At 45.9% G+C, this 9,419-nt stretch overlaps 1 protein-coding gene across 3 annotated transcripts; it reads left to right on the top strand.

Moving 5' to 3' along the window:
- Positions 1 to 1,253: 1,253 nt before the first annotated feature.
- On the top strand, positions 1,254 to 9,301 carry LOC135526709 (myelin proteolipid protein-like). Of its 3 annotated transcripts, XM_064955304.1 has the most exons (7): positions 1,254 to 1,685; positions 3,323 to 3,509; positions 4,336 to 4,492; positions 4,855 to 5,026; positions 5,684 to 5,757; positions 6,024 to 6,089; positions 6,432 to 8,123. In XM_064955304.1, the coding sequence occupies exons 1-7, from the start codon at positions 1,682 to 1,684 to the stop codon at positions 6,510 to 6,512; spliced, it is 741 nt and encodes a 246-aa protein (XP_064811376.1). In that variant the 5' UTR covers positions 1,254 to 1,681; the 3' UTR covers positions 6,513 to 8,123. The 3 variants fall into 3 exon arrangements, with proteins under 3 accessions (XP_064811376.1, XP_064811377.1, XP_064811375.1); XM_064955305.1 differs by lacking the exons at positions 1,254 to 1,685; positions 6,432 to 8,123 and adding an exon at positions 8,421 to 9,301 and having other exon boundaries at positions 3,307 to 3,509; XM_064955303.1 differs by lacking the exon at positions 1,254 to 1,685 and having other exon boundaries at positions 3,307 to 3,509.
- Positions 9,302 to 9,419: the final 118 nt, after the last annotated feature.

Genomic DNA, 9,419 nt, shown 5'->3' with positions numbered 1-9,419 from the left:
TTATATAACCAGGTAGGCCAGTTGAGAACAGGTTCTCATTTACAACTGCGACCTGGCCAAGATAAAGTAAAGCAGTGAGACAAAAACAACAACACAGAGTTACACATAAACAAACGTAGTCAATAACACAATAGAGAAATATATGTACAGTGTGTGCAAATGTAGAAGAGTATGGAGGTAAGGCAATAAATAGGCCATAGAGGTGAAATAATTACAATTTAGCATTAACACTGGAGTGATAGATGTGCAGATGATGATGTGCAAGTAGAGATACTGGGGTGCAAAAGAGCAAGAGGATAAATAACAATATGGGGATGAGGTAGTTGGGTGGGCTATTTACAGATTGGCTGTGTACAGGTACAGTGATCGGTAAGCTGCTCTGACAGCTGATGCTTAAAGTTAGAGGGTGATATAAGACTCCAGCTTCAGAGATTTTTGCAATTCGTTCCAGTCGTTGGCAAGAGAACTGGAAGGAAAGGCAGCCAAAGGAAGTGTTGGCTTTGGGGATGACCAGTGCAATATACCTGCTGGAGCGCGTGCTACGGGTGGGTGTTGCTATGGTGACCAGTGAGCTGAGATAAGGTGGGGCTTTACCTAGCAAAGACTTATAGATGACCTGAAGCCAGTGGGTTTGGCTACGAATATGTAGTGAGGGCCAGCCAACGAGAGCATACAGGTCACAGTGGTGGGTAATGTATGGGGCTTTGGTGACAAAACGGATGGCACTGTGATAGACTACATCCAGTTTGCTGAGTAGAGTGTTGGAGGCTATTTTGTAAATGACATCGCCGAAGTCAAGGATCGGCAGGATATTCAGTTTTACGAGGGTATGTTTGGCAGCATGAGTGAAGGAGGCTTGTTGCGAAATAGTACGCCGATTCTAGAATTAATTTTGGATTGGAGATGCTTAATGTGAGTCTGGAAGGAGAGTTTGTAGTCTAACCAGACACCTAGGTATTTATAGTTGTCCACATATTCTAAGTCAGAACCATCCAGAGTAGTGATGCTGGACGGGCGGGCGGGCGGGCGGGCGGGCGGGCAGCAGTCATTTGAAGAAAGAAAGAAAAAGACAGAAAGAAAAAAAGAGAGAAAGAGAAAAAAGAGAGAAAGAAAGAAAGAAAGAAAGAAAGAAAGAAAGAAAGAAAGAAAGAAAGAAAGAAAGAAAGAAAGAAAGAAAGAAAGAAAGAAAGAAAGAAAAAAATAAAATAAAAAATAAAGAAAAAGACAGAAAGAAAAAGAGAAAGAAAGAGAAACATGAAGAAAAATAACATGGAACCTTTTCTGACAAGAACTCTCGGAGATGCTACCAAATGATATGCAAATACACATGGTGCTGCTTACCAACAATGAACTGAAGTACATTTTCCCAAATTGCTACATTTCCTTATCAGTTATTAGTTGAATATTACATGTTACAATTGACAATACGGCATGTATAGCCCCTCATAGCCCTCCTTCATTATCTTCCGTCTTGAACCGTAGTCCATTGAAAAGCGACCTTGTTTCTTTAAGATTCGGCTGTAAGCCATCAACGGGTCTGTCTGTTCTTTGTTGAAGAGAGAGCGAGTTGAGGTTGATGTTTTGGGGACTGAGGACAAGTCGTGCATAATATCACCCGAGCAGCTGCGGTGGAAAGCAGCACAGAACGCCTCTGTTGAGCGCACATCCTACCAGAGACAACATGGGTAAGTTATCTACGTTTGTTAAGGTACCTTAGGCTATTTATAGCCAAACAACTACAAACAAACGATACGTTTTCTTTGGTATTCTTTTAATATTATAACATATACTATTAGGCAATGGCTGGCATGGAAGGGTAAGATTGCCTATACTCACTGGTGATGCCAGTACTATGTAATTAATTTAATGCTTCTAGAGGCACATACTAGCCTACTTTTCAGAAGTGCCTTGTCGCGTTTGCTTTCACTTACAATTTCTTATTTTTTTTTACCGAAATACCGTGTTTTAAGTAGTATTTGTTTGAGGAAAGTAGCAAGTGAGTTAATTATAGGCTACTTTGCAACAATTTGAACAAAATGGGCTTCGGTTCCTTAAAATGTTCAACTTGTTTCCTCGGGCATACAGGGCTGTGATGTAACTGAGAAGTTAATTGAGGTTCCTAATAGGTCCGTATGTTTATTCGGATTGTTGAGGGCCTTTTGAGGTCAGAACAGTGTAAATAGAGACAAGTGAAACTGTTTAAACTAGAGTGAGAACCCCTGCACCTGTTGCTGGGTGACTATGCTATTTTCCTTCCTCTGTGTACTGAGAAGTGCTGCTATTTTGTCAAAATAACAAAATTGCTTGAACATAAGTATTGAGACTATAAAAGTAAAGTGTTGGTTATCACTGCATGTGCTGGCGGTTAGTCAGTGTTCTTCATTGGCAAATGTTTTAATTGGTTTAAAACTCATTTCCACACTGGTGGTGTTATGGAACCTGGAAGACGGTCTGATCTCTCACACACACACACACACACACACACACACACACACACACACACACACACAACCCTGGAGTCGCCGAGTGCATCTGTATGCTTCCCCTTCCTTCCATCTGTTATAATGGTACCAGCTCCAGCCAGTCTTCTGACATCTTTCCCACTTCCACCTCAGACTATTGGATATCCCTCTGGTTGTCACAAGCCTCCTTCTGCTCCTATACACCCCAGTGTGGGTGCTGGAGGTGGCTCTGGCTATTGTTTGCTTGACATTTGTGGCCCTTGTCTTCCCACACTGCACCGGGACAAAGAACGTTGTCTCTGCAGTCACACAAGCAGCCTCTCTCTTCTTCGTCTCTCTTTCACTGTCCTCCATATTTTCTCGCTGTCCCCATGGTGTGAGCTGGGGTTAGTGTTGGGACAAACAGACAGATCCTCACGTCCTAAGGGCCCATTCACAGCACATGACTCTGAGGAAGAATGCCAGACCAAACACTACTGTGCATAGAAAACAGAACAGTCCAAGGCCTCAGAGTAACTCAGGGATGAGCTATTTCACGACCACAGCTGGATAGTGTAATAACTGTAGCCAGATCCTTCCAGTATACAGCTGTTGTTTATCCATCCATGTAGTCACAGTGACATTATGTTCACTCCCCTGGTGGTGTTATAGCCTGTCTTTGTTGTTGTGACTGCTGTAGTAAGTGCCTGGGAGGATTGCCCTATGCTTCTCTACAGGTAACCCTACATTAACCCCTATGTCGTTATGTCCTGTCCTATAGGTTGTTGTGACTGCTGTAGTAAGTGCCTGGGAGGATTGCCCTATGCTTCTCTACAGGTAACCCTACATTAACCCCTGTGTCGTTATGTCCTGTCCTATAGGTTGTTATGACTGCTGTATGAAGTGCCTGGGAGGGGTACCATATTGCTCCCTGGTGGCCACTCTGCTGTGTTTCTCAGGGATCGCTCTGTTCTGTGGCTGTGGTCACCAGGCCCTCACTGAGACGGAGAGACTCATCGAGACATACTTCGCCCGTAACCTACAGGACTACATTACCCTGGCCTACCTGTGAGTGGCTCAAAGGCTATTGCTTTAACCCCCCCCCCAGGACCAGGATTGGCCACCTCTGGTTTAGATGTCCCCTAGGTCTTCTGTATAATTATTTTCAACTAAATGGTAGACCTACTGACCTCTGTACTGATGTGTTGTGATACTTTTTTCCCTCCTCTTCTCCCCCTGCCCCTCCGCCTCTCTGTTCTCCCCCCCTGCCTCTCTGTTCTCCCCCCCTGCCTCTCTGTTCTCCCCCCTGCCTCTCTGTTCTCCCCCCTGCCTCTCTGTTCTCCCCCTGCCTCTCTGTTCTCCCCCTGCCTCTCTGTTCTCCCCCTGCCTCTCTGTTTCCCCCCTGCCTCTCTGTTCTCCCCCCTGCCTCTCTGTTCTCCCCCTGCCTCTCTGTTCTCCCCCCTGCCTCTCTGTTCTCCCCCCTGCCTCTCTGTTCTCCCCCCTGCCTCTCTGTTCTCCCCCTGCCCCTCCTTCTCTCTGTTCTCCCCCTGCCCCTCTGTTCTCCCCCTGCCCCTCCTTCTCTCTGTTCTCCCCCCTGCCCCTCCGCCCCTCTGTTCTCCCCCTGCCCCTCCTTCTCTCTGTTCTCCCCCTGCCCCTCCGCCCCTCTGTTCTCCCCCTGCCCCTCCTTCTCTCTGTTCTCCCCCTGCCCCTCCGCCCCTCTGTTCTCCCCCTGCCCCTCCTTCTCTCTGTTCTGCCCCTGCCCCTCCGCCCCTCTGTTCTCCCCCCTGCCCCTCCTTCTCTCTGTTCTCCCCCTGCCCCTCCGCCCCTCTGTTCTCCCCCCCCTGCCCCTCCTTCTCTCTGTTCTCCCCCTGCCCCTCCTTCTCTTTCTACATAGTATCCAGTACTTCCAGTATGTTATCTATGGCTTGGCTTCATTCTTCTTCCTCTACTGCATCGTACTGCTGGCGGAGGGATTCTACACCACCAGCGCCACCAAGCAGACCTTCGGAGAGTTTAGGAGCACCCTGTGTGGACGCTGTCTTAGTAGCACGGTGAGAGAGTGGGGGGAGTGGTGGAGGAGAGGAAGTGTGAGGGTAACAGGGTGGAGGGGGTGAGGGTAACAGGGTGGAGGGGGTGAGGGTAACAGGGTGAGGGTAACAGGGTGGGGGTGTGAGGGTAACAGGGTGGGGGTGTGAGGGTAACAGGGTGGGGGTGTGAGGGTAACAGGGTGGGGGTGTGAGGGTAACAGGGTGGGGGTGTGAGGGTAACAGGGTGGGGTGAAGGTAGAGTGGGGGTTGAGGCTAGTGGGATGGAGATAAGAGAGTGAGGGCTGAGATGAGCGCTCAACAAAACTGATAAATTTTTGGCCTGTTATGATTCATAAACATCCATCTCTCTCTCCCTTCATCTCCAGTTTATATTGATAACGTACCTGCTGGTGGTGGTGTGGCTGTTGGTGTTTGCCTTCTCTGCTTTGCCTGTCTACTTCTTCTACAACATGGACACTACCTGCCACACCATCACCGTCCTGACTGAGAAGACCCCAGGTAGCATCAACCAGCTCTGTATTGACGCCAGGCAGTACGGTAAGGACATCAAACCTTCCCTCACTGTAGTTCTCTATACGACCTAATCATCTCTATGTAAACCTTCCCTCACTGTAGTTCTCTATAGACCTAATCATCTACATGTAAACCTGACCTCACTGTAGTTCTCTATACGACCTAATCATCTACATGTAAACCTGACCTCACTGTAGTTCTCTATATGACCTAATCATCTCTATGTAAACCTTCCCTCACTGTAGTTCTCTATAGACCTAATCATCTATATGTAAACCTGACCTCACTGTAGTTCGCTTTATGACCTAATCATCTATATGTAAACCTGACCTCACTGTAGTTCGCTTTATGACCTAATCATCTATATGTAAACCTGACCTCACTGTAGTTCTCTATATGACCTAATCATCTATATGTAAACCTGACCTCACTGTAGTTCTCTATAGACCTAATCATCTATTTGTAAACCTTCCCTCACTGTAGTTCTCTATAGACCTAATCATCTATATGTAAACCTTCCCTCACTGTAGTTCTCTATACGACCTAATCATTCATGTAGAGTCTGACTGCTCAATTCAATCCATTAAAATCTACTCTGTGGAAATCTGGAGTGACGTTTCCAACTACAAAAGCTGAAAATTGACAGCAGACAATCAGTCTTTTTTCCCCCATTTCTTTCAGGGCTTCTACCATGGGATGCGTTGCCAGGCAAGGCTTGTGGACTGACTCTGTCCACTGTCTGCAAAACCAGAGAGGTCAGTCATACAGTCTCTCTCATGATGAAATTTGGCAGACACCAGGAAACAAAGCGTGTCTAGGGCGTCGAGGCGTGTCTAGGGCGTCGAGGCGTGTCTAGGGCGTCGAGGCGTGTCTAGGGCGTCGAGGCGTGTCTAGGGCGTCGAGGCGTGTCTAGGGCGTCGAGGCGTGTCTAGGGCGTCGAGGCGTGTCTAGGGCGTCGAGGCGTGTCTAGGGCGTCGACACATGATTACTTTGACACACATCTGATTTTGTTCTTTTACAGTTCCGTCTGACCTACGACCTGTACATCGCAACGTTTGCCGGGGCTGGCATCACACTCTTGGCGCTGGTGAGTGACCCCGCCCTAATCTCTAAACTGGGAGCAGATTGGCTACAGCCTTACAATAGAGTTGTGTCCTATGTGACGTAGTCAGTGTAGGTGTTCAGGAATGGCAGGCCTCCATGGCTGATGAGTCTCACTGTAGCTCTCTGTTCTTTCGCTTCTCAGCTGATTCTGATCATAGAAACACTAGCGTCATAACGGCTGGTACTTTTCCTGCTGGCAAGATCCCATAGTTACATTGCCATATCAGTACACTGTTAATGTAGCCTACTGTAGATGCTCAGCATTACACTGAGATGGTCATGGAATGTTCAATGCTCTCCTTTCATTCCCTCTCTCTCTCTCTAGCTCACCTACATGGTGTCCACCACCTATAACTTTGCGTTGCTGCGTTCCCTGGGGAGAAAGGGTATAGGCCCACGGTGTTAGACTCTCCTTCCGACCGAGACACCCCGAGGGGACACTGACTCCCTAACACCCCTCTACTTGTCTTCACCACCTCCAGTGGTTGATTCTTTCAACTTAAATGATTGGTACCTTGAGCGACTCCTATTCTGTCCATTTCCCCTTCAAGACCCACCGGCCTTTCCCTGTACTGTCCTCATTGCACTACGGGTGGTTTAGTGGATGTGTTGTTGGGAAACCCAGACGTATACTGCCTTTTTCTACTGCTTTGTCACGGTCTTTCTCATGTTACGTTTAGTTTGCTCTGAAGCCGTCTTCAAAGTTTTGTGTGTTTTTGTTATTCTCCATATGTATTTTTGTCGTGTGTCACCAAATGTTTGTAAAGATTGATGTAATCTTCTTCATATACTGAGGTGAGTGAACTTGGCATATACTCCATGTTTTTATCTTTCCTCATTTTTAAAAATAAATCGCATGTAAAACCTAACTAATAATTTTGGTAACATAACAAAATGTATATTTGACAAATATCTTCAGTTATAAATGTCACACTGACTCTCATGGTTAGGGACGACTTGCCTAGTTTAGGCTATGGGATTCTAACCTGTTACTATGGGTACCATCCCTCACATCTGGTTGCTATGGTGCCAGGCAAGTGTGCATTTGCAGTTCTTCTCTGACCTCAGGTCCTTTTCTCACGGGCAGCAGAAAGGCCTCAACAATGGAGGCCGCCCCCCTTAGGACTTCTTAGAAAACTAACCAATCAGAGGGGGTCCCTAGGGTCCACCTGCCCCGGAGGGGGGGGGTCTGTGTGACAAGGCCCCTTTGTTACTATAGGGACCTTAGTCTGTGGCAAGGGTCATATTGAATGTCTTTGGGAGAAGGTCTTCATGACAAAGACAGGGAAAAAGGCTGAAGTCTTCTCTCAATGGCCCGGATACCAACCCTGCTGTGACGAACGCACTGCTGCACGACACCCCATCTGTCGGAGGTGATGGGCCCTGTGAAGGGACTTGGAAAGAAAAGGGTTTATGTTTGTTTGAATTTGTGGATATCTCTGAGAAAAGGGACAGCATTTTTAGTGCGTTTGTGTCAAGACTTCTGGTTGGAACAGATGTAGAGAAGTCCTTCATTTCTCTTTTTTCATGTTAAGATGGTAAAGTTGTTACAGCTGCTTATTTTTTTAGCAACCTTTTTTATGTTATTTAGAAGATTAAAACCTCGCTTAAGATGCTTTACTCTGGATGGCACCACATTGAGGGGATTTTAGTATCGCTCTCCCTTCTGGCGGTATTGATGGTATCGTTTGCAAGAGATGAGGTTCCATTACAGAGGCCAAACGATGCAGTTTGTTCTCTAGCTGTCTAGAAAATATTAGTAGTTATTGTATAACACCCCACTACTTACTGTAGATCAATGTACTAATCTTAATTCCAATTTATTTTGTTTTAAACAAGACGGCTTCTTTAACTAACAAAATATCTTGTAACATACTGTGAGTGTAGGTCATCCAATTGGATGGATGCTTTATCCAGCAGCACAGGTTGGTTTTGTGAACTGACGGCTGGCTGTTTCTTTGTGTTTTATGAAAACTGTTGGTTTGGTAATAAAAGATGTCCTCTCCTTTTTAAAGAAGTTATTCTCTCTTTTTGTTACGACCGGGTATCGAACCCATGATGTCCATGCTACTCTTCAGGCTACTACCATGTGTGCCCTGCCAGTGCCTCGATGGGGCATTTATTTAGTAACATTTATGTCAAGTCTGCCACGGGAAACTAGGCTGCTCATCTCACAAACGTAGCTCACTGAACCAACTCTGTTACACCTCTATCAGTAAATGTGTTGTGAGAAAAGCCTGTTTTTGTGGCTTGATGCTCCTGTAGGCCATGTCTTCCTGGGGCTGTTTCTCTTGTGGCTTCTCTTCCCCCACAGATCCACTGCTGCCTCCAGCTGGCAGTCACACAGGTGGACCTAAAGGAAGAGAGGAGGCAGGAAAAAGACGAGAGGAAAAGCTATGAGCTGTACGGTAGACTGCAGAAGGACGTAGGAGGGACAATGCGCTCCCCTTATGCCCCCCACATCATATCTGATAGTCTACCTCCTGACTGACCCACCCCCAATCCTCCATGGTAAACCCTGAGAACGATCATTTGGAGCTGACCCCCTAAACTTGAAGTGACCCATTTCCTGTACCCAGATTGAAACCTAATCCTGGATTTAAAAGAACTTTCAGTGGAGAATCTCCATTGAGCATGCTTTTTAATCCAGGACTAAACCTACTAATCTGAGTCTGGGGAAACTGTCCCGTGAAATGTTCCTCTCTAATATTGAATAAAATTATTTTGTTTATATCCTTAGTCTTTAAACCCACACACGTTATTATTGTCTTATCCCAGTGGGTGGTTTAGTTTGGAGAGCTGTTGAGATTCCTGCAGAGTATACTTCTACTTTCTCCTGTTTTTGACCTAGCTAGCCATTTTAGAACCAGGCCAGATCCATTGTCAGGATATTATTCCATGTTAAAATATATTCTTTATGTACAGATTATCTGACACTAGCCCATACATGGGCTCTGAAGTCCTATGAAGTTAAGTGTGTTCATTTTGTAGGTTTACATGACTTGCGTTCCAGTTTAAATTCCCAGTTAGACTTGAGTTGTACACAGTGGCGATATGTTGGACAAAACAACCCTATTAGGGCCCTGCTTTTTTTGTATATTTTCTTCCTCTGAAGGGATGAATTTGATATTGGTAACCTTTCATGTGTTTTGCTTTTTGGCCAAATCAAGGTAAATAAAGATGTGTTTACTGTTACTATCCCGTTGATCTGATTGTAACAAAGAATCATGTACTCAAAAGAACCTCAAAACCACATAAGTCAGTTCCTGTATTTGGTATGTTGCATGTTTTCGGTTTTATTAGTTGTCGTACA

Source organism: Oncorhynchus masou, chromosome 32 (genome assembly GCF_036934945.1).
Source record: "Oncorhynchus masou masou isolate Uvic2021 chromosome 32, UVic_Omas_1.1, whole genome shotgun sequence".
Taxonomy (NCBI): Eukaryota; Metazoa; Chordata; class Actinopteri; order Salmoniformes; family Salmonidae; genus Oncorhynchus; species Oncorhynchus masou.
This window is presented reverse-complemented; position numbering and strand designations above follow the sequence as displayed.

Bases quoted from the DNA above. Each gene is read 5' to 3' on its own strand.
- LOC135526709 (XM_064955305.1), top strand. From the start codon at position 3,307: ATGTCCTGTCCTATAGGTTGTTATGACTGCTGTATGAAGTGCCTGGGA. The intron at 5,027-5,683 runs GTAAGGACATCA...CATTTCTTTCAG, and splicing joins TATTGACGCCAGGCAGTACG to GGCTTCTACCATGGGATGCG. The intron at 5,758-6,023 runs GTCAGTCATACA...GTTCTTTTACAG, and splicing joins CTGTCTGCAAAACCAGAGAG to TTCCGTCTGACCTACGACCT.